This window comes from Myotis nattereri (genome assembly GCF_964212035.1).
Source record: "Myotis nattereri genome assembly, chromosome: 17".
NCBI lineage: Eukaryota > Metazoa > Chordata > Mammalia > Chiroptera > Vespertilionidae > Myotis > Myotis nattereri.
Window position 1 is genome coordinate 47,922,430 of NC_138092.1, and position 25,187 is coordinate 47,947,616.

The 25,187-nt window shown below is 51.0% G+C and overlaps 1 protein-coding gene across 6 annotated transcripts in view; it reads right to left on the reverse strand.

Moving 5' to 3' along the window:
* TPD52 (tumor protein D52) overlaps positions 1 to 25,187 on the reverse strand; it is a gene marked incomplete at its 5' end in the record, with an annotated part of 74,431 nt that overhangs the window by 19,248 nt on the left and 29,996 nt on the right. For 3 of the 6 annotated variants that reach the window (XM_081111342.1, XM_081111340.1, XM_081111341.1), the window contains 2 exons: positions 473 to 588; positions 17,191 to 17,347. In XM_081111342.1, coding sequence (XP_080967468.1) covers positions 473 to 588; positions 17,191 to 17,347 — 273 coding nt within the window. Of the gene's footprint in view, positions 1 to 472; positions 589 to 17,190; positions 17,348 to 25,187 lie in introns of those variants that run through there. The other 3 variants (XM_081111339.1, XM_081111338.1, XM_081111337.1) reach the window with 1 other exon arrangement.

The following is a 25,187-nucleotide window of genomic DNA, read 5'->3' on the forward strand; positions in this document are numbered from 1 at the left end:
ACAGAACTAGACAGAAGTGGCAGTTGCACAACACTGTGACTGTGCTAAACACCACTGAACTGTACACTATAAATGGTTAATTCTGAGAGAGAGAGAGAGAGAGAGAGAGAGAGAGAGAGAGAGAGAGAGAGAGAGAGAGAAAGAAAAGGTTCAAAGGTGCCTACATCCAAACCACAACCCAGGGTAGAACAAAGTCATGGATGCAGACAAAAAGCCAAGGGTATCAAACCAGGAAGACACGTCTCATCCATTTCTCATCACCCTCCTTCCAGACCCACGTTACCCATATATACCTTCCCTCGTGCAAAAACAAAGTGATTCTCTCTCTTCCACCTGCTCTTCCCGCTCTAGGACAAGTGAACACACGCTGCTTTCTCTCCCTCGGAACTGACTGTAAGATGTTACCAAGGGCTTCAGAAAACCAAACGGCGCTTTGCTTTAAGTGCAAGTTCCGGAGGGAATGCTCCCCTACCTTTGCAAGCTCGCTCCTCAGCTCTTCTTGCTCCTCCTCAGACAGGGTCTCCGTGACACTGATCGTGGCAGCAGCATCCTCTCCAGCCTCGGGGACTGGGTCTGTTCTCAGCAGACCTGTCGGGGTTACAAAGAAAGGCTGTAAGACATGCAAGCTGAGCGCAGTCTTCCTTTACGCCCGCCCCCGACCCAGCCAGAGTCACGCAGTGAGGGTGGACCACGCATCATCTGTCTGCCCCTTGAACCAACCCAGGCTGCCCAGAAAGGGCCACAGGAGGCTCGGCGCTAACCACGAAAAACCACCAGCTTCGACTCTGCCAAAGCTGGAATTTAGAAAACACAGCATTTGCTCAGTTTCTGTTCATGTCCTCAGTCATGATATAGTCACTGCGAAGCAGAGGAGTGACAAGGCCAGGAATGAAATCTTGGCGAGGCTTGCCATCCTAAACCAGTGACTCGGCACCACTAGTAATTCTCAGGAAGCGGGGGTGGGTGGGGGCGCTCCAGGAGGCTCTAGCTTCCTCTGGCTGTGAACCCACACTGCACCCCGCGGCGAGGGGGAACCGCTGAGCACTCGGCCTGTTTCCTTCCACTAGGGAGTGGGTGTAGGAAACACCTTCTCGTAGCGTGTGTGTGTGTGTGTGTGTGTGTGATGCACTCATATACAGGGTGGGGCAAAAGTTGGTTTATAGTTGTTTGTATGGAAAACAATACAATAATCCTATATAATAAAACCCTAATATGCAACCCAAACAATGGAACACCGGTCGCTATGATATGCACTGACCACCAGGGGGGCAGACACTCAATGCAGAAGCTGCCGCCAGCCCACAAGCCCCGACCGTGGCAGCAAGGAGTGGGGCCAGCGAGCAGCCGGCGCCAGGTTGCCAGCCAAGGTGGGTGCCAATGCCCCCCCCCCCATCGCCCCATTGGTTGTCCCACAGAGGGAGGTGACCGGCAGCAGTGGGGGGCAGGGGCGACAAGCGGGCAGTGCCAGGCCAGCCAAGGTGGGTGCAAGCAGGGGCCCCGATCACCCCGCCAATCACCCCACAGATTGGTCCTGATCGCCAGCCAGGCCTAGGGACCCTACCATGCATGAATTTCATGCACCAGGCCTCTAGTTAAATAATATAAGAATAAACTGTGCTTTGCATACTCACAACTGTAAACCTACTTTTGCCCCACCCTGTACATGTGTGTGTGTGTGTGTGTGTGTGTGTATCCAGGTCCCCTTAGCAACCCCTAAAGTGTATATTCAGAGAAAAGACCAGCACCCATGTGAACTCTCCACATTCTTTTTTTTTATATATATATATTTTTATTGATTAAGATATTACATATGTGTACCCTCTACCCACCCCCCACCCCCCCCCCCCGCTCATCCCCTCACCCCCCCGTTGTCCGTGTCCATTGGTTAGGCCTATATGCTTGCATATAAGTCCTTTGGTTGATCCTTCCCCCTTGCCCCCACCCTCCCCTACCTTCCCTCCAAGGCCCGACAGTCCAATCAATGCCTCTCCGTCTCTGGATCAGTCCTTGTTCATCAGTTTATGTTGTTCATTGTATTCCACAAATGAGTGAGATCCTGTGGTATTTATCCGCTCTCCGGTTCCATCCATGCTGTGGCAAATGGTAAGAGTTCCTTTTTCTTCTTCCTCTTCTTAAAGAATACCTTTCAGCATTTCATATAATGCTGGTTTGGTGGTGATGAACTCCTTTAGCGTTTTCTTATCTGTGAGGCTCTTTATCTGACCTTCCATTCTGAATGATAGCTTTGCTGGATAAGGTAATCTTGGTTGCAGGTTCTTGCTATTCATCTCTTTGAATATTTCTTGCCACTCTCTTCTGGCCTGCATGGTTTCTGTTGAGAAATCAGCTGGCATTCGGATGGGTAACTCCCTTGTAGGTAACTGACTGTCTTTCTCTTGCTGCTTTTAAGATTCTCTCTTTATCTTTTGCTCTTGGCATTTTAATTATGATGTGTCTTGGTGTGGTCCTCTTTGGATTCCTTTTGTTTGGGGTTCTCTGCGCTTCCTGGACTTGTAAGTCCATTTCTTTTACCAGGTGGGGGAAGTTTTCTGTCATTATTTCTTCAAAAAGGTTTTCAATATCTTGCCCTCTCTCTCCTTCTGGTACCCCTATAATTCTGATGTTGGTACGCTTGAAGTTGTCCCAGAGGTTCCTTACACTATCTTCATATTTTTTGAATCTCTTTTCTTTTTTCTTTTTCGGTTGGGTATTTTTTGTTTCTTTGTATTTCAAATCTTTGACTTGATTCTTGGGATCCTCTTGTCTGCTGTTGGATCTCTGTAAATTATTCTTTATTTCAGTCAGTGTATGCTTAATTTCTAGTTGGTCCTTTTTCATGTCCTCCATGGTCTCACTATACTCCTTGAGGGATTCATTAAATTTATCGGCGGTTCTCCACATTCTTTAAGACCAGTCTCAGCGGGGGCTGCTGCCCTGGGACAGAGCGGGCCTGCTCCTCCTGCAGGAAGAGCCCACAGTCCCAGCATTCCTGCACAAGACCAGGGAGGCAGCAGCTCTGTGCTCGCTCCGCCCACCACCAGGGAGCCCCCACACCATGGGTGCAAAATTTAAGGGGCACCAAAAAACTCACTATGAGCAATTTTAATTTTTAATGCAATCATTTGTAAAAATCAAAGTTAATTCAAAGAATCTACAATGAACCAAATACCCAAATTGTGCCACAGGCTCCAAAACAGCTTTGCACAGCACTGATCCTCCTCTTGTCTTTGTTTAAAACGTTAGTATTCTGCTCATTATGAGCTACTTTAAGTTTTTTAAAGTACCACGTTTACATATTATTTATCTTGCTCACCAAGCTCCTCGTGGCCCTTATATCCTACTCCTGTGTCACAGTCTGCCCGTCCGTCCCTGTCACAGTGCCCCCATGTCACAGTGCCCCCCTGTCACAGTGCCCCCATGTCACAGTGCCCCCATGTCACAGTGCCCCCATGTCAAAGTGCCCCCATGTCACAGTGCCCCCATGTCAAAGTGCCCCCATGTCACAGGTGCCCCCCGTCACAGTGCTCCCCTGTCACAGGTGCCCCCATGTCACAGGTCCCATGTCACAGGTGCCCCCATGTCACAGGTGCCCCCATGTCACAGGTGCCCCCATGTCATGGTGCCATGTCACGGTGCCCCCCTGTCACAGTGCCCCCCTGTCACAGTGGCCCCCCGTCACAAGTCCCATGTCACAGGTGCCCCCCATGTCACAGTGCCCCCTGTCACAGGTGCCCCCATGTCACAAGTCCCATGTCACAGGTGCCCCCCATGTCAAAGTGCCCCCCTGTCACAGGTGCCCCCATGTCAAAATGCCCCCCATCACAGGTGCCCCCCTGTCACAGGTGCCCCCATGTTACAGGTGCCCCCCTGTCACAGTGCCCCCGTCACAGGTGCCATGTCACAGTGCCCCCCTGTCACAGTGCCCCCCTGTCACAGGTGCCCCCCTGTCACAGTGCCCCCATGTCACAGGTGCCCCCATGTCACAGTGCCCCCCTGTCACAGTGCCCCCATGTCACAGGTGCCCCCCTGTCACAGTGCCCCCCTGTCACAGTGCCCCCATGTCACAGGTGCCATGTCACAGTGCCCCCCTGTCACAGTGCCCCCATGTCACAGGTGTTCCCCTGTCACAGTGCCCCCATGTCACAGTGCCCCCCTGTCACAGTGCCCCCATGTCACAGGTGCCCCCATGTCACAGGTGTTCCCCTGTCACAGTGCCCCCATGTCACAGTGCCCCCCTGTCACAGGTGCCCCCGTCACAGTGCCCCCCTGTCACAGTGCCCCCCTGTCACAGTGCCCCCATGTCACAGGTGTTCCCCTGTCACAGTGCCCCCATGTCACAGTGCCCCCCTGTCACAGTGCCCCCATGTCACAGGTGCCCCCATGTCACAGTGCCCCCGTCACAGGTGCCATGTCACAGTGCCCCCATGTCACAGTGCCCCCGTCACAGGTGCCCCCCTGTCACAGTGCCCCCCTGTCACAGTGCCCCCGTCACAGGTGCCCCCGTCACAGTGCCCCCCTGTCACAGTGCCCCCATGTCACAGGTGTCCCCCCTGTCACAGTGCCCCCATGTCACAGGTGTTCCCATGTCACAGGTGCCCCCATGTCAAAGTGCCCCCATGTCAAAGGTGCCCCCATGTCACAGGTGCCCCATGTCACAGGTGCCTCCCTGTCACAAGTGCCCCCCTGTCACAGGTGCGTGTGCTCAGTCTCCCACGGCAGCCAGCAGGTGCTTTTACGTGGGGGACTGTTGAGCATCACGGACACCATGGCTTTTCCCCACCCCACCCCCCACATCATCCCTTGGAAATGCCAGCTCAGCCATGGCAGCCATGTGGCACCAACCAGAGCAAGGTGCCCGCAGGCGATGACAGACTAGCCACCAACCAGACGGACAGGAAGAAGGAAGAATACCACGCCGTTCAACAGGCGCCAGCGAGCAGCCAGGCTACGAGGAGGGTGAGTCAATGACACACATGTGTGTACATCTGGTAAAAGGTACAAGGACACTTGCTACACAGCCTACTGTATGTTAACTGCACAATGGTAGTTAGTAATTACAATAACATCAATCACTAGTATAACAATATCAAAACAGTGCCTACTGAAAGGTGCTCACAGAATTGCCAAAGGCATCACAGTAACACACGTGAAACTATTTAGGCCACAAACTGGAGTGGCCAACAGACCAGGGTGAGCCCTCTCCTGCAGACAACACCAGGGAGGGAGGGACAGTGAGGGGTGGTGAGGCTCCAAGTATAACAGGATCCCCCCGAAGCAGCTGGGAACAGGGTGCCTGGGTACTGTTTCTAGGACAGAAATGTGATCATGTCACTCCCCAGGTAAAATCCTTCAGGCGACCCCGATGGTTTTCAGGACAAATTCAACCTGCAGTTCAGCACCAAGGCCTCACTGGCCTGGCCCCTGCTATTCGCAGTGACACCGCGGATCCAAGTGCGGACGATTCAGACTGCGGGCGGCGCTGCGAGGTGCTGTGAGAAACCATCCCGGGTCCACGTGCTTGCAAATAAATCCCGACACCAGGTTATATTACAAAGGAGTATGAGGTTGAAAATGGAAGACAAGCATACAGGTAGCAATCATACAAGCATCACAGAAAAAACCATAAGAGAGTTCCTTATAAACATGATTTTTTTAAAGATTTTTTTTATTGATTTTTAGAGAGAGAGAAAGAGAGAGAAAGAGAAAAAGAGAAAACATTGCTTGAGAGCAAAACATTGATTGGCTGCCTACTGCACGCCCCCTACCGGGGACCAAGCCCCAACCCGGGGTATATTCCCTGACCAGGAACCAAACCAGCAACCCTTTGGTGCAGGGGACAACACCCAATGAACCGAGCCACACCAGCCAGGGCAACATTATTTATTTTTAATGTTTTCCTCAGACCTTTCAACTTCTCCAACTAGAACAAGACACCCCCCAAGACCCCAGAACTCAGATGCTAAACCATGGCTTAAATAACAAGGACTCTTCCATACTTTTTCATAAACAGCCTTTTGCAAATCTACTTAATCAGGAAACTTCAGTATCTGATTACTAACAATGCTTTATGCATAGCTGCCCAATTCCAGAAAGAATCTAAAGGGATTCGAATATCATCCACGTATTCAGTTAGAGTAGCAGGGAAAGAGAATAGCTCAGAAAATGGGGGCATGAGGTTGCCCCAGTTGGCCTTGGGACCTCCAAGATGACCTTGAGATTTTATATTTAGAATCCAAGAAAGTTAGCACATTACATGTCCTACTTTCTCCATATTAGCCTGCAGGTGGCAGCAAATGATCAGCATTATACTTCAAAGGTGTGGTTTCAACGGGAGGGAAATAATAGGAAACAGAGGACGCAAAGGAGAACAGGATGGTGGATGCTGAGATCACCAGCACCACAGCCAGGTGTGACTTGGGAAAACTATTCGCCACCACAGCCACCACAGAGCGCAGGCTGCCCCCTCCGAGCGGGGCGGTCTGAGTGTTCCATCACTCCCAGGCAGCATGTCTGTGAGGCGGGTCACCTGCCACTTGTGGGCGAGGCACCTGAAGCTCACAGAAGTTAACCTGCCCAGGGTCACATCTGAAAACACGGTGCAGTTAGGATGTGGGACCTCAATGGTTTGATTTTAAAGCACACGCTTCAAATCACTGATTTCCAAAATACATACAAATAAAGAGTCGGGGCTAAGAGGTCAGACTTGGGAAGCCACTAGAAGCAACAATAAAAAAGACCCTGCACACAGTACAAGCAGCTGGCACACAAGATCAAAAGCAACTGCTCCATCAGGTCCAAAAAGGCCGTTCCCCACACCTGCAGATCCCAATGGGGCCTTAGAGCCGCGGTCGCCAAGGGCAGCCCATTGACCTCTGGTGGTCCACGAGGTCCGAAAGGTTGGCAACCGCTGCCTTAGTGGATTTTCTAGCTAATATTGCCCCATTTCCCTATGCTCAGTGGGAGAGCAGTATTTACTGTAGAGATGAAATCTGGCTTTGGGGAGAAAAGATATTAATTTCTCACTTGCAACATGTGAAAGGGCAAGGGCTGCGCCCTCCATCTTGCCCCAATCCTCCACGTTGGGGCAGCAGCCATGTGCTCAGTGGGCACCTTCTTCCCGGAAGCCCAGGCCTCTGCTGGCCACGCCCGGAATCTTTTTAAACTAACCAATGACAATCAGGGGACGTGCGCGCCATGGAGATGACCACATCCTGTGTAACGAGACATCGACTTGCGCCTGGCCAATCGGCAGGACCCACAATCACCTCTCCACCCCCCTATAAAACTCCTCTTCCCATCGGGCTAGGTCTCTCTCTGCCACCTGCTGCTGTGTCAGTAAGGAGGGTAGGGGAGCCAGACCCGGGTTTGAATAAAAGACTCTTTGCTTTTGCTTCGGACTCGCTGGCTCCCTGGTGGGGTCTTGGGAATCTTGAAATCTGGGTATAACACATGAAAGTTGGGAAAGGGAAACATTTTACTGTATATACCCATTACTCAAAACTATAATCAAAAAAATTCTTACTTGGTTATTAACTTTAATGTTCCCCCTCAAAATCTGAAAGCTGTTTTTAAAACTTGGAGAAGGACAAAATATGATGGATATTTATTAAGGTCTCACACGCCACGAGGGAGATTTCCATGTGATCTCATAAAAAATCCATAAAAACAAAAGACCTACCACCAGCACCGGAGTGGGTATTTATTTCCATCAGGAAATGGAGGCCCTCCGAGATCAGCAAACTGCGCACAGAGGTGACATTCAAACGCAGGTCGCTCTGACTAACCTCTTCCTTTTATTCTTAGAGAGATGCCAATGAGCAGGGAGGTCAAAGGCCAAGTCCAGAGGGAAGGTGGACACAGAGGGCCAGGTGTTCCCCACAGGGTGTGGGGACTCGGGGATCCCTGGCTTGAAAGTCACAGGTACCACGATCGAACCCAAGTGACTGAATATTGGCAATAATTTGTTCCACCAGGTTATTAACATCTTAGCCACTTCCTCGATTCTTCTTCTAGTTGTGCAAACAGACGGTCTGCCTGTCTTCAGTCTCACCCATGAGGTCCCCTTGGGGAGGTTGGGGCGGGGGCGCCTGGAGCCCACAGACAGGCCAGGCCGCTGGGGCCAGGTGAGCCCACCGCCGGGGGCGATGGAGAAGGTGCACAGAGCCTGGAGTTTCTTCCCATTCAAACCTAAGGCACAGTTCTGCCTGTTACATCTGTGAACTGGAGGTGCACTGTACAGCCTGCCAGGTAAGCAGTCCTAGGGGCGGAGTTGTTTAAGCACCTGCAACCCGGCCTCAAAATTGACAAAACAGATGTGAGTGGCTCAGACAATGGAGACCGCTCTCTTAAGAAAGGCTGCATCACAGGCGTGTTGCCATTCATTCAATAAACAAAACAAACATGGATTACTCCTAGTTGACAAGCAATACAGGTAAGTTAGGGCACGTGGATATGTTTCTGGAAAACTTCCACTTATTTTTCTTTAAAAAGGATGCACAGGAGGGGTATGACCAATGTACGTGTCTCAACAAATCTGAAAGCATGACCATGAGCAATAAAATTAAAATCTTAAGTGAAAATAAACATTTTTTTAACTTAAAGCAATTTTCCCCCCTTAATGGAACATAAAATAATGGTTCCTCTTGACATCTGTGGTGTCTTCCAGACTACCCACTCATGGGAACTGTAAGACAGTAAACTTTTAAGATTTAAAAAGAAGGTCAAAAAATTCCTGGTGCCTTAGCTGTGCTGAAATACGATGCTTCCGACTTCGAGGAACTCCTTAGTCATTTGAGGAGAATGAAGTTCTTCAGGCTTCAGCCCGAGGAAAGCTGGGAAGAATGAGGAAGGGAAGATTCCCGTCTGAGCACGTCTGGACGACCATCCTGCCGCCGCACCTTACCTTCCTCCTCAGTCAGGGCTGGGTCAGAGCCAATGCTAACAGATGTTCGATGTGAACCGGTTTATGGGGTAAGGGTTTATTCCAATGAAGTTTCTCTGTACGTTCCCACGGACAGCCCCGTCCTCCCCACAGGCTCCCAAAAACATCAGCCAGGGAAGGAAGCAACGCCTTTGCATACAAATTTCGAACCTACAATTACCATGAAGCCGTGATGGGGAGTCTAGTGAGCACCTCCTGCTCAGGTGCTGTGGGTGCAGCCCAGGCCCCCCATGTGGGAGCAGCCACCCCAACAGTCCTTGACTCTTCACCCAATGAAGCCAACTGCTTCCTTCAAGACTTTCTGTGACCATCAATTAAACCCGTTCCAGCTATGCCCGGATGGCATGGCTCAGTGGTTGAGCATTGAACCAGGAGGTCATGGTTCGATTCCCAGTGAGGGCACATGCTGGGTTGCCGGCTCAATCCCCAGTGTGGGGTGTGTAGGAGGCAGCTGGTCGAGGATTCTCCCTCTCCCTTCCTCTCTCTGAAGTCAATAAAAAAACATTTTAGAAAAAACCTTTTCAGTCATGTCAGACAATTTTAGATCTGAATAGAATCTTGCATCACTGAGTTCAAACTATATAGAGAAAAAGAAAGTGGGGACAGAGATATTTTTTTAAAGAATAGAAAGAGACAACCATGAACTTTGAAATTAAATGGTGTTGGGTTGCGTTGTGTCCTCCAAAAAGGTTGACTAGACTGCCTAAGCCCAGTACCTGCAAACAGGGTCTCTGCAGATGTAATTGAGTGAAGATAACATCATATTAGACTGGGGTGGGCCCTCATCAAAGACTGGTGTCCTTACGTGAAGAAGGACATTTGGACACAGAGACCAAGAGAGGAGAACATCACATAAAGATATAGAAACACGGAGAACACTGTGTGGTGATGGAGCGGAGACTGGGGAGCACCGCGTGGTGATGGAGCGGAGGCTGGGGAGCACCGCGTGGTGATGGAGCGGAGGCTGGGGAGCACTGCGTGGGTGATGGAGCGGAGACTGGGGAGCACTGCGTGGGTGATGGAGCGGAGACTGGGGAGCAGTGCGTGCTGATGGAGCGGAGACTGGGGAGCAGTGCATGCTGATGGAGCGGAGACTGGGGAGCACTGCGTGGTGATGGAGTAGAGACTGGAGTGATGCAGCCACAGCCAGGAATGCCCAGGACTGCGGCGACCACAGGAGCTGGAATGAGTCCAGGGAAGCTTCAGGTGCTGCAGAGTGTAGCCCTGCCGACACCTTGATTTTGGATTTCCAGCCTCCAGACGTGAGATATAAGAAATTTCTGTTGTTTATGCTAAACTGAAAAGACATATGTGCCCATATGTTCATGGCAGCACTGTTTACAACAGGAAGCAACCCAGTGCCCATCAACAGACAAATGGCTGAAGTGGGGCAGATCCAATGGACTGTGACTCAGCCGTAAAGGAGAATGAAACCTTGCACCTGCAGGAACAGGGGGGACCTGGAGGATAGTATGCACAGTGAGATGTCAGAGGAAGACAAACAGTGTACGATTTCATTTACGCGTGAAATCTAAAATAACAACTAAATGAATAGGCAGAACAGAAACAGCCTGAGACACAGAGCAGACTGCTGGCTGCCAGGTGGGCGGGAGATGCGTGAGAGAGGTGAAGGATTAGGGGATTAAGTACAAATCGGTAATTACAAAGTAGTCGGGATGTAAAGCACAGCATAGGGCCAATAGTCACTAACATTGCAATAACTATGCATGGTGTCAGATGGGCACTAGACTGGGGGATTATTTCATAAGTTATATAAATGTCTAATCACTGGGTTGTATACTTGAAACTAATATCATACATAAACTATAACTGAAAAATTATTTTTGAAAATATAAGACTTTTCTGTTACTTTAAGCCACTCAGTTTGCTGCAACAGCCCTAAGAAACTGAGCCCTAACCCCATTACCTGTTAAAGAAAAACGAAAGGGCAATGCCAGCTCGCTCTCTGGGTCTGTATGAGAATATTCTAAAGGGTGATGAACAGGAAGAGCAGGCACGTGCTAATGCTGCCCAAGGATTTGTGGTCCCCACCGCTACACGTCCGCGAGTCATCCCAGACTTCCTGCCTCCCTCCTCGGCTCTGCTGTGAAGCTGGGCTTACAGCTCACCTCCTCGCTTCCCATCTCTTCTCCTCCCCTGCAACCTGGCATGTGCCCTTCCTCTGCCCCTTCACCCAGGAACAGTTCTCAGGCATGGTCATATGGGACGTCTCCGAGGCATCCAGCTCTGAGCCTCCGTCTGCCCTCTCCGCTCCTCTGGTACCCACCTGCCTCCCCGGGATACGGTTCATCTCCAACCCCACCGTCTGCCGCAGCTCAGGCTCTCACTGCTTCTTGCTCAGACTCTTGCCCCCAAAGCTCCCTGATGCTCTCTGTCCCCTCCAGTCCACTGACCACCTGCCCCCAAGTGAGTCTGACTTTGACCTGGCTCTCCCTCCCCTTAACTCCTCTCACAGCCCCATTTGCTCACGGAGACGTGGCTCTGACATGGGGAGCCCAGCCACTCCCACTCCGCCTCATGCTACGCCCGCAGCCATGCTTTGGTTTTTATAAGGAATGATTAACTCAAAAGGTAAAATAACATAAACTACCTCCCATACTTTTTGCCCATTTAATGTTTTTAAATTGGCCATTTTCACCATTTTTAAGCATACAATTCAGGGGGGGTGGGGAGCGAAGGGGCATTGGTTACATTCAGTGTGTTGTACAACCAACTCCACCATCTCTTGCCAAAGCATGCTCTCTTTTTTATGTCTTTGCACGTGTTTTCCATTCCCAATACCCCTCCTCATCTCATTTAATTAGTCCATATGAGGTGTCCCCTTCCCTTACAGGATTTCCCGGCCCCTGTGACCCAGGCCCTGCTCTGGGTATAACTCCCTATGAGTAACAGCTACTGCTCTTAGGACCAGCCCATGAGGCTTGGAACACAGGCCCCAGCACTGAGTCCCCACCCCGCCTCCTCACCCGCGTGGCACCTCCTGCCAGGGCCTGGCACACTGCCACCAGCGACACTCCCTGAACATGAACTACAGGAAGGGCCAAGTTGAGTGAGGGCCAAGATAAGAACTCAGTCTTCCTCATTCTCTACCTTACATCTCGAGCTTCTTATTTTATACATTTCATCCTCACTTAGTGGTGGAAACTACCAAGGTTTTTCTATTTAAAATATTAAAAATGTCACTTTTCTAAGAAAAAAAATACAACTTCAGTCTCATAACCTATCAAAGGACTGTTACATTTGGAGCAGGCCCCTACCTTCACGTCACAGAGCCACGCGTGCAGGGCGCCCATGACATCACAGAAGGGACAACATGAATGCAGCCGCCTCGACAGGGACATCTCTAACTGGCTAGAGTTATAATCAAGCCCCAGAAATTTCTGTCAACAAAACCGTATCCACCTCTTAGTCTTAAAGAGGCAACAATGTTTTAAGACCAGAGTAGGAATAAGAAACGTCAGTGTCTAAAGATTGTTTTATTTAAGCACAAACAAGAGGAAAATAGGCACCCCCTTTTTCAAACCAAGAGACACATAAGGAGCCGAAACCGGTTTGGCTCAGTGGATAGAGCGTCGGCCTGTGGACTGAAAGGTCCCACGTTCGATTCCGGTCAAGGGCATGTGCCTGGGTTGCGGGCATATCCCCAGTAGGAGATGTGCAGGAGGCAGCTGATCAATGTTTCTCTCTCATCGATGTTTCTGGCTCTCTATCTCTCTCCCTTCCTCTCTGTAAAAAATTAATAAAATATATTTAAAAAAAAAAAAAAGAGACACATAAGGAGGTAAAACTTGTGGTCCAGAATGTCTCTGGTGTAATATCCAAAAAGCTCACAAGGTAAAGGCATTTCCCCTTGTAAGTCCGTGCTCGGGGCCCCCACTCCTGTGCCCGGGTCTCTTGTTTCCAGACGTAACGACTCCCAGGAGGCGCAGGCGACAGTCAGAGGGCCCCCCACAGCAGTCTTCTCCGGAGGCCCCACACACTAAGGACCACTTAACACAGGGCTTCTCAGCCACAGCCTGACGGACATCCTGAGCCAGGTGACCCCGTGTGGGGGTGTCCGTGCCTCATCTGTGTGGCATCTGCTCTCTGCCCACGCCCAGCTGTGACAAAGGCAGCTCAGCATCAGCTCCTCAAGTGGCCAAATGCCCAAAGGGAGGTGGCGACCAAGCTGCCCGGGGGGAAACCCAGGGACTTACGGCAAAGGGGCATCTGATACCTCCTGTTCGACGTCGATTCTCTGTGGAAGAGATTCGGCAGCACAAGCCATGGAAACTTTCAGTTCCTGAGGCTGTAATTTCCCACGGTTGCCCGTAGTGAGGTCAGTAAAACCGCAGAGGGGGAAATGGGCCACCACAGAGCAGGCAGCAGGAACAGGGAAGCCAGGAAGCCTGTGCCACCCCCTCTGAGAGAGACCTAAGGACCCAGGAGATGCCCTGACGGGATCAGGGCTGAGGAGGGCACAGGGCACTAAAGCACAGAGGGAACGGGAGCTGGAGGCCAGCCCTGCTCCCAAGACCGGCTCCCCCCGAAAAGGTCACCCTCCAAATCCTCACCTCACAAACCCCCGCAGCAGCAGTGGGGGAGGAAGGAGAGCTGGCCCAGGCAGAACACGTTAGTATTTCCAAATGCCTGACTTGCCCCCTCCAGGTATTCCTGTTTTTAATTACACTCCTTAAATGATTTTTGTTGTTACTATCCTTATCCAATGATAGTTTTTCCACTGATTTTTAAGACGTGAAAGGGAGGGAGGGAGGAACGGAGGGAGGGAAACACCAATGTGAGACACATGGACTGGTTCCCTCTGGCAGGTACCCTGGCAGGAGGGGATTGAACCTGCAACCCAGGGATATGCCCTTGATCAGGATTCGAACCCGCCCCCTTGGGTGCTCGGGCCGACTCTCTAATCACTGAGCCACACCAGCCAGGGCTCCTCCAGGTATTCTTAAATGGACCTTTAAATCTCCTTCATCTTAAAAAAATAAATGAAAATCTTCAGGCAATGCTTTCGGAGCCATCATCCCCCACAACCCTAACCAAATGCGAGACTCATAATGGGGCACCCCACAGAAAAGAGGAGGAAGGTCAGTGACGGAGAGATTGGGGGTTCCCAGAGAGGAAGTCACTTCCACCCTTAAATTTCCTCTCTAGGAAAAAGGAGGGTCTCCGTTTCTTTAATCCTGCACTGATTTTTATTCGGTGTACCCTCGGTAAGTGTGCTAAGACCTTTGCAATCATGAAAACTTTCAAGATGTGATTCACCGCTTCCTAAAGGGAAGAGCATGACCCAGAGCAGAAATGACAAGGGAAGTGAAACCGCGACAAGGAGGCCCCTGAGCTAAGGGGTTTCCGCTGCGTGTGTTCTTTCCAGTGCTTTCAGGTTTAATATGACTGCATTAAGTATGACAGGCTTTTAATGCCTCCTACTCCTGAAATCACTAGAGACAAACCAAGTTTGCTTTTTAACAAACCGGACTGCAACCTCCTGGACACTGGAGGCCCCTGAAGAGGAAGAGACCTGATGTAGCTATCACTGGGAAAGGATCCTTGTAGGTGGTCACAGAAGGAAAGGGAAAACGGCCCAAAGCGCCCAGCCACCACCCGTGGACCTGCCCGTGATCGGCCACTGCAGACGACACAGTGTCCAGGTCACACGGCACAAGAATCCACTAGCCCAGTAACCCTCACCAAAGGGAAGTTACCCCTTGAGTGAGTAACCTGCTCTATATCCTCACCACGGAGGCCAAACTAGTGGGAACTAAAGAAAAAAAACAACAAATCAAACACTGGCTTAAGAATTGAGCTCTGTGATGTGGGGAGTTCACAACACCTCTCTTGGCCTCAATGTTCACATCTGTAAAATGGACCAGAGTGTGAACTAGCCCTGGCCAGTTTCATCCATTCGCTCATCCATCCATCCATCCAGTCAGTCATTCATTCAGCAAATATGTGTTGAGCCGCAGATGTCCAGGACTATTCCAGGTGCTGGGGAAGACTAGCATCTCTAATGGAGCTTATATTCCAGATTTTGAAACTTCCTAGAAATCAATGTTTTTCAGACTATGGGTTGTGAAACCCATTTACAAAAGAATCGATGAAACCGTTTAAAATCTCAGAGTTCATCACACATGGGAAGAGTAAGTTCTGCTCCAGCCGCTGACAGGAGCATTGATGAGGACTGGGGGTCAAGAAGTCGAAGGCACTTCTGAACAGGGGCCAGACGGACCGGCCCGATTACAACCTCTCTGCTCCCACTGCCAGCCCTCCTCCTCCCCTGAACGCAGACTGCTTCTCAGGAACACTCTGCCCATAGATTAAATCTCATCATTTCCTCATTGGCCCGGTGATGGCATTTTGGATAAATATCAAAGAATATGTGTTTCAGATCGCTGTTCCCAACCTTTTTGCGTAGGATTCCTTTGAATGTCAGTCCTTCTGTGAGCACGCCTTGTCTGCTGATTAAGAAAACGGATAGTGGCCAAAAGCTTGTAAATGGATGGATGGTCCGTTGGCCTGAGAGTCCTACACAGAAGCCATGAGAACCAGCACAGTGAAGGCCCAGGAGCCATTCCACCCAGGCCCCTGCATCAACCGATGCTCAAACAGATGGCTGCCTGTGCCCTGAGGGGCCGGGACAGACTGGGAGGCCCAAGCCAGGCCCCTCCGTTTGCGTATTTGAGAAGCAAGCTGTTCTTACTAGAAGGTGGCTACGGTGACTTTTGTTTGAATGCTCTCTCCCCTCCTTTTTCCAACTGAAGCAAACCTCTGTATCTGAGCCCTAGAGGGCACCTGAGTTTGGTGTCTGCTGGTCACTTTGCTGTCTCGTAACTTTGTGTTTAGCCCTGTGAGCCCACACCCCTACAGGCTGCTCCTGGGGACTGAAATACTAATCGTTGGCAAGGTGCCCAGGGACATGCCCAACCCTACCAACTGCTTTTGTTCTAACAGAAAACATCCGAGGGCAGCAACTATGGCAACGGGAAGTGAAAGGAGCCGAGACAGATCCCCTGAGAACTAAGACCAGCACCATGAATCCTCCTGGGGCCACGTGGACCCCAGCTCACCCTGAAGTCAGGCACTGCGCCCGGTTTCACTCTGTCCCCCTCCCTCCGCGTGCTGCTCTGGGACAGCCCCTGCACACAGGGTTAGAGGTCAGATGGCCCAGCCTTAGGCGCCAGGCGTAGGGAGGCACCCCTAGGCGACAGGTCCGAGGTGGCCCAGCGGCACCAGGCTGCTGCCTGCCAGCTCCCAACTCCAGAGACCAGCTCTAGCTGCACCCTCCCCATTTCCCTTCCTGCACATCCCGACCACACCCCACGGGGCTGCAGGTGCCACCAATCCCTCAGCGAAAGTGCAAACTGCGACCGGAACGCTGACAACTAGGTTTCACGCTGCACACTGGGTCCGTTTCTTCCTAAATTACCCACTTTTTAAGCTTACAAAGAGCAAATTAAGGAGAAAATGAACTTCTAGGAAAATCTGCTTACTTCTCTGGTAAGTTACAGATGAGGTCATTTCCCCGCGGCCGACCATCAGCTGTGACTCGAGCAAACTGCCGTGTGATGCTCAGGCTGCCCTCGCTCAGTGCAGCCCAGCGCTCGTGCGCCCGGAGCCCTGACCGCAGCCTGGCCCTCAGGACACTCAAACCCTGACCCCGACGGCAGCCCAGCCCTCAGGACACTCAAACCCTGACCCCGACAGCAGCCCTGGCCTCAGAATACTCTGGAGCAAGCACATGCAGGAATGGCCAAAAGAACAGCCGCTTTGAGTTTCCTACTTAAAAAGACCTCTTGCCTGGGTGTTTCCAAATGTTGCTCTTCATGTTCCAGAACAAAATCCAGGACCACCTCTGACATAAGTAGGACCCGGAATGCTGTCATCTTAGCGAAGACAAAACCCAGGGCAGATGTCTTCAGAAACTGTAGAGGCGACTGGGAACAAACGCCTGACCCCCGCTTTTAGACTGCTTATCAGCTTATGAATTCCGAGTGAGCAGAAGCGCTCTCACACACATGTAAGCAGTGACTCTAAAGCCCACACACACATCTGCATTTACATACACTCACACGCGCATTAACAGCCTGTCTCTGCCTGGAATCTGCAGCAGCTCTGTCCACTGGCTTCTACAGAGCACACCCGGCCCTCCTTACACGGATCATTTCAAAGCCCGGCCAACCCCCGTGGGCTGAGGTTTCCTTACAGACAAGTGAACTCGGGACATTCGTGGTTACCGAGTCTCGGCGGCACCGGCGACCCGGGCGGCGACAGGTGCCCCCTGGGAGACAGGTACAGGTACTCCTTGTTCACTCCGGCGGCAAAGTCAAAGGGGGACTGGTAGTCCTCGTCGGGCTCCACCGCCCCAGGTCCATTCCAGAACGCGGGGCGCATGGCTTGGCCACCACCAGTGTCCTTCAGCTGCGGCCACACCCCCACCTGCCGAAGAGTCCACGGGGTTTAGAGACGGGCCTCCTTCCCGAAGCCTCACAGCCGCAGTCGCACAGGCGTTTGATAAAGGACTTCACCCAGCAACCCAGGAGGCACTGCCCCCAGCTGCTGCTCCCCAGCTGCTGCTCCGGGGAGGGGGGGGGGCAGGCAACAGAACCAGGAACAAGCGAGGGAACAGCTCTCTTGGGTCAACAAAGGAGGTCCCACAGGTGCCAACAGTTCCAGCAACGCCACACGGGCACTGGCAGGTTTGTTTTGTGTGTTTTTAATGGTCAGCTGACCAAAATGGCCCCGGCAGCCTAATCCTCCAGGACAAGGAAGGATTACCAGGCAGTAATCCCGCCAGTCCATCTGCGCCAGCATCTCTCCACGGATCAGAGCGCACCTCTGAGGCCTCGTTTCCTGCGATCTCGATCAGCTTTCTCAGTACAACCTGGTGCAGAATTAAAGCTGTATTTCCACTATCATTTTATCTAAACTAAGTCTGACCTGCCTGCCCTCCCAGCCCTCCCTCGGCCCCTCCTCTTCTTCAAAGACCCTGTTTTGGTCACATGTTCTGCAGAGAAGAAACAACTCCGAAGGCTGAGCGCCCAGTGTGCCTGCAGCTCCTTGTTGAACTCAGGCCACGCCTCTGCAGGTGCGACAAACCCGATAAACCCGTGGGCAAAGGTGCAGGAAAAGTGGGTCTGCCTTTGTTCCATGCCCCAGGGGGGACTGGGCCCCGGTCCACCCATCAGACAAAAGGTCTACGTCACCGGATTCATTTCCTTTACACCAGTTTCTTTTCTTTACACCCCAGGGACTGGGGCCTTCGGCGCAGGAACCCACCGCATGCTTCTGCCCGCATGGCTCACCTGCTATAGAGGAGTAAAGAGAAGGGCCGCCCCTTAGGTGGGCCTGGTCAGTCACTGCAGAACAACAAGAAAGCCATCCTACCTTTTCAAATCTTTCTGACAAAAAGGGAATGCAATATATTCTCCCTCGACTGGAAGCAAACAGAAAACCTAAAATATCTGAAGCATTAAAAAGAAAAAACCACCATACACTATATATGCACCAAGACAATCTATATTTGTCCCAACTCATAATTCATATTCTATTTTTTTAAAATATGTTTTTATTGATTTTTTAGAGAGAAAGGAAGGGAGAGGGATGGAGAGATAGAAACATCGATGAGACATAAATTGGCTGCCTCCTGCACGCCCCCTACTGGGGATCAAGCACACAACTGGGGCATGTGACCTGACTGGGAATTTAACCAGTGACCTCTTGGTTCATGGATGGGTGCTTAACCACTGAGCCACACTGGCTGGCCCATATTCTATTTTTTTGTTAATCTCATGTTGTACACTATTTGGGGCAAGTCTTTATCTTACTTAAGTTTTTAAAAAGTTGAATTTTACCAACAACAAGCAATCTGTATTTTTCTCCTAAAAGACACCCAAATGTGGACAACTATAGAGGCTGTTCATTCCACATTTAGACATAGAATAATTTTTATTACTGTTTGAAAGAATGAACTGTCTGGTTTCTTGAGATCCACAGGACCTCCTATGCGACAGGGCAGGCACCACAGGACTGTCCCTGGACCAGAGTGTGGTTAGTGGGTTCCCCGTCCTCTGAGCACCCCACGCACTGGTCTCTAACTGGTAGAAAAAGCATTTCTCCATACCTGCTCTCCCTCCTAGAGCCACAGTGTTGCAAGTCTCTCTCAACCATGAAGGACACAAAAGACAATAGCCATCTGCCAACCAGGACAAGGGCTCCCACCAGGAATCATATCCACCCTGACCTTGGACTTGCCTACCCCAGAACTGTGAGAAACGGGTGTCACTGTTATCAGCCATCCAGTCCATGGTCACTTATAGAGCAGCCGGAGCTAAGACAGAGGCAGCAATACTGACCGACGGCGTAAGCATAGCCACCTCCACACGTGTCCCCATCCCTCCAAACCCCCGGCCCTTGATCTGCAGTCGTGAAGGCCACATGACACCCTCCACCTGAAGTGCCACCTTTTTTTCTCCTTCTAAAGTCATTCATCTTTCAAGATCCAGGCAGAAGCATGGCCACCTCTTCCTGGAAGCCCTCCCGCTCCCAGCTCCCTCGTCCACAGCAGCAACACACAGAAAGGGACATGCTCCAGCCCCATGGGCCCTCGTCCTCCTTGCAAGGGGCACTGATTCTCCATGGTGGTACCTGCCCTGAAGGTCCGGCTGATGGATGTGGAATGAAGGTCTTGTGTATAAATATGAGGATTTAGAATTTAAGTGATACCTGAAATTACTACTCCACCTGCTTAGGTACAATTTCAGGACGGATATATCACACCCTGCCTCTTGGCTATGGGTCTCCAGTCAGGTCCGCACCGTCATTCCCGCAGGTGAGGAGAGTGGACAGAGGCCGGAGGCGGGACAGCATGGGGCATGCCAATGGACTGGCGGGAACCCAGCTGATGCAAAGTCCCACACCAAGGAGAAGGGAGTTGTAAAATTCAGAACATGGGAACGTAGCTTGGGGACAGACCACTAAAGACCTTGAGTGACAAACTTTTATACTTCACACAAGGTGCAAAAAAGCCACTGGAGGTGTCTGAGCCAGGCAGAGGCGGGTGGAGAGTTTTATGAAGGTCAGTCTGGAGATGGTGCGTAGGATGCACCGTAGGTAGAAACAGGCTAAGGGGGGACTCGGGGATGCCTACCGTTACAGTCGGGCTCCAGGGAGAAGCCTCTGGTTTGGTGGCAGCCCTTTCCATGTCTGCTGTGGGCCGGACGGAGGAAACACCAAGAGAGATTTAGTCCTGTCCTGCTGGACTTTGTCATGTGGGCCTTCCAAAGGTACTTCACTATCAACAGGGACCAGTGCCAGAAACCAATTCCAGCATGACAGCAGGGCGAATCTGGGAATGGCTGAGGGCATTTCCCCAAACCTGAATAGGATGCATTAAATTGATTGTTTGCTGCCAGACAGCTCAGGGCATCTTAATCTACTGGCCAAACACCTGAACAGCCAGTAGGCTAATTCCCCCACTCTGACAATGCTTGTGTGTACCCTTTGAAGTGAATATCTCTGCCTCGCCTCAGGACAAGTTGTGTTAATAAAAAGCAAGGGGTCCTGAGACAGGAGACCTGAGAACTTAGAACTTAGATCTTACCTCTTTCAGCTAGGCTCCTCTGACCCCCAATGCCTTTCAAAAGTATCTTTCGTCTCCGGACTCCTATTTAATCTACGCACAACCTTCTCCAGATTGCTGAACCCTTCTTAATGCTGGAACAAGAACCCCAGCAGACCAGACTGCGTTTACCGGGTTCCCTCGCAACGTTCCTACGACCTGGTCCCCAAGTCTTCCCGCGCTCTATGGGGCGCCACCAGACCTGCTACCCAACCTGCACTCCATGTCCTTCGTGCCGTTGCTCTCTGTGGGTCACTGGCCACACCCTGTTCAGCCGACCTGGAGTGTTTAGGTGGAGACCCCCCCACCTCTGTGGTGGGACAGATGCCTGCTGTGTCCACCCAACACCCTTCTTTCCTCGAGGAATTCCACCTCACCTGCTCCACGCGAGAGAGCACCCCACAGTCCCCACCTGGGCCCTGGCTCCAGGCAGGGGCTGTACTTCAGATTCGGCCCCTGCAGGCTCCCCACCCCCTGCTCACGGGGACTGCCCTAGGGCAGACATCTGACCCAAACAGCACCACCTCCAGGCGTCCCCTGATGTTCCTGGGAGGAGTAATGAGAGAAAGGGAATCCCTTTGGAGAGGTCAGGAGGTGCTTGCTCTGCCAGGTGAACAAACCCCGGCTGAGACTGGGGAGGGGCAGAGGAAGACACAGAGGCAGGTCATGGATGGCAGAGCAGCATCGGGGCCACTCCAGCCAGCTGTCCTGGCTTCCCAGCTAGAAACAAACTAGTGGCCTGGTGCACGAAATTCATGGGGGGGTGGGGGGGGGAGTGAGGGCGGGGTGTCCCTCAGCCCGGCCGCCACCCTCTCCAATCTGGGAGCCCTCGGGGGATGTCCAACTGCTGGTTTAGGCCCAATCACCGCCAAATGCCCCTCACTGGGGCCTGCTCGCTCCCAACTGCCCCCCCCTGCTGGCCTGTTTGCCCCCAAATGCCCCCCTGCTAACCTGATCACCCCCAACTGCCCTCCCCTCCTGGCCTGATCACCCCTAACCAGCTCTGCCTTGGCCCACCACCATGGCTTTGTCTGGAAGGTCTCCCGGTCTAATTAGCATATTACCCTTTTATTGGTATAGATACATTTCTATGTGACTCCACTTATGGTTCAGGTTGAAGTCTATCATTTCAGTAGAAAAAGTTCTACCTTCCAACCACTTCCCACTATTACCGCAGTCACGTTTTAGCCAAACTTGATATTCCTGTTTCTCAGACACATCTGAACTCGGGCAAGACAATGTCTCAAACTGGGGCCTCTTTTCCCTGTATTTCTACCTGTCAAATTCCTACCCACTCATCCAGCTCAACTTAATAAGTCGCCTATGAATGGTAGGCGCACAAGGGATGGTCATTCTACTGCTACCTGAAGTGGAGGAAAATCAGCACATGTGCCTAAAAGTGATAGCTTAAATGATGAATAGAACATCCACATAACAGAAAATTACACCAACATTAACATGATGGTGAGGACATGTATATGTTTTACAGGGAAAGATATTCTTGAGACAATCCGTAAACAAAGAAGGTTCCAAAACTCTTTGTATTGTATGATCCATAAATGTGTAATCACTGGAGAGAAAGAGACCAACTAGCCAAAAGAAAGAGTCAGGAGAAATCCACGTCACACAACCCCAGGAAAGCACCTATGCTTGGCAGTGTCAGCAGAGGGCGCCCCTGGGCAGCTCAGCCCTCAGTCTGGCCAGCAAAGTGCACACTACAGAGCAACAACCCATTAGCTGACTCACGCTGCTGCAGATGGAAATGTAGGCAGCACAAAGGACGATAAAGAATATTAAGTTTCCACCTGCCCATTATCACATCACTCAAGTAGGTCTGGATGTGTTCTCCCTAATTTTGAAAGGTACTTAAGGGATGGTCTGATGTAAAAGCTATGACAGGTACAAAAATTCTCTTGGGGGGCCTCAAAGTGCACACAGACGGACAATGTCATTACCCAACTGGAGAGGCAGGCACTGGTATCAGACACGGGGACAAGTTACCTCAGCAGCCAGCGGGAAGGTGTTCCAGCTGGACAAATACGGGACAATCTAACCACCAACCTAGTTAAGGACAGCAAAGTTATACATCACTGAAAACAGGAACCAAAGGGCCCATATGGAATGGTTGGTTTTTGTGTCCATTTGACTGCCCAATTATAAGGCTAAACATTGCTTGACCGACTGACTTGCAAGGAAATTCTCACCTGGTGCTCCAACCTCCTAACGGGATGCTTTTCTGTCCTCCCAAAATAACTGAAATCGAGTCTGTGCCCCACAGACAGGCCAGGGGCATTTTTCCCCTTTAACATGATTTTTGAAATATTGAAGAGCAGGAGTTATAATGAGAACGAGACTTTATTCCCCCCCTCAACCTATTTTCAAACATATTTTCCAGCTGAGCCTCTAACAGGGAAAACCAGGACCTGCTGACAAATATCAAAAAATGCCCGAATTCTCCATCACGAGGGAGTTGGAGGCTGGATCCCAAAAGTACAAAGAGGCCTCCCACGAGGTCGCCCTCCTGCACAGGCGGCGTTCCTGCTCTAACTGGAGAGTTTAGTTAGCACAACAGGAAATCATAGCGAGATAGCTCGCTCTTCCCTCAGTACCAGGTCACTAACTGCAACATCCACATCTTTCATTTTTAAACAGGGCTGTTTCAGTGTTCGGGTCCCTCCTCACCTGGTGGTTTCCATGACGACGGGCTCAGAGCCAAGTTCTCCCACTTTCACATGTTCACAGACCACCTGGGGACCGTGCTCAAGGACGGGTTCCTCCCCACTGCACAGGGGGGGGCGGGCGGGGGGGGCTGAGGCCTGCTTTAGACAGCAGCACGGTGTCTGCCTTAGGATACAGCCTGAGCAAGCTCTCAGACCTGTCACTCCACGTGGTCTTAGCACTTCCTAAATAGGTATCTCTTTAAAACCAAGACTCAGATTTTGTGGCCAAAGAGTTTTTGCATCTGGGGCGTTCGATGCTTTTTTCCTGCCGTCCTAATGGGCCACAAAGCGGGGAAGTTTAGACCAAGAGACAGAACAGGCTATGTCACTGTCGTGGCCTTTTCGGCAGGGATTACTTAGGGTCTGGACGGACAGCCATACACACAGTCTGGAAGACGGCCCAGGAGTAAGCGGTGAGAGCAGGCTGCTCCGTCTACGAGTGATAATCTATTTAAGACAGAGCACAGGGGCTCTGCGGTGAGCTTATGGGAAGGTCAAGGGGTTTCTTCCAAGCCAACTGTTTCCACTTTGCTGACAGGCTGTACGGGAGGGGAAGAGGGGGGCATTAACACACCCAGTGCAGAGCCTAAAGGGGATAAATGAACTGGGGAGCAGACTTTAATTTGGAAAAGCTCCCACGCGCACACAGCGACTCCCAGCAGCTAGAGGCTCGGGGGAGTGCAGGAGCTGCTCCGACCAGCAGGCTCTTATTTAAAGTTCACATCTGGCCATGAGCTTCCATCATCTGCAAGCTGAGGCATAACAAACACTCCAAACACTCCACCAGCAAGTTAGACATGCAGGCGCTGGGCTTGCTCTAAACTCCAATAACTTCATTAGGCCTCTCCCACGGCAGCCACTCAACAAATACACAGCGCAAATATTGCCCATTTTATCCTAAATGTTATTAAGAAATAGTGTCATATAAAATGTAGAGCATTTCTATCTGAACCTGTGACTTTGGTTAAGAAATGCCATTTCCAATGACACATTTCCCATATTTCCCCTTTTTAACACAATCTCCCATCTTTCCTTTTAAAGGTCAAGCGCCAACACCACACATCGCCTCGAAACCAAAACCACGGCTGGGAGGCTGCAGGCAGCCTGGCTCCCGGCCTGAGGCTGAGAACCCGACACTACACATCTGACTAATGACACCTGGATTTATGGTTGTGAGCGCTCCGTACCGACGTTTCTCAGTTTTATCAAACATCACTGCCAAACAGGTATTTATCGAAAGAGCATATAATGACATTTATCCCAGGAAGCTCCCTCCACGGGGAAGAACAGGATAACGGAAGAGGCAGCGTGGGAGGGGCAGGGGGTGGAGAAATGCATTCCTGGAAAGTACCCAGAACCCCCAAGTCACACAATTCCGGTCACGCAGTCCAGGAAAGATGAAAGAACTAGGTATACAGGTTCATCACTTTACATCAGATGGCTAAGAATACTAACCAATCACCAAACTGATTTATTACTCTTCCTACATTTTTTCCAGTTATAGTTGACATTTAATATTATATTAGTTTTAGGTGTACAGCATAGTGGTTAGACATTTCTATGTAAATTATGCACCTTAGTTTAATAATAATGTATCAATATTGGTTAATCAATTATAACAAATGTACTACACTAATAGGGCAAACTGGGTAGAGGGGTGGATATGGGAATTCTCAATTCTCTATTCAATTTCTGTAAACCTACAACTGCTCTAAAAAGTTAATTAAAAAAAAAAAATGTCACCCAGTCTGGACTCTACCTGGGAAAATCCCCAGGCGCGGAGACGCACCTGCTGGGCTATTACCAGCCAGGAGTGCCTGGGCGGTCACAGAGAGCATCGTCATGTGCAGCTTCCAGGGCAGGTCTGAGCTCATGTTAAAGAGAGGATGACTAA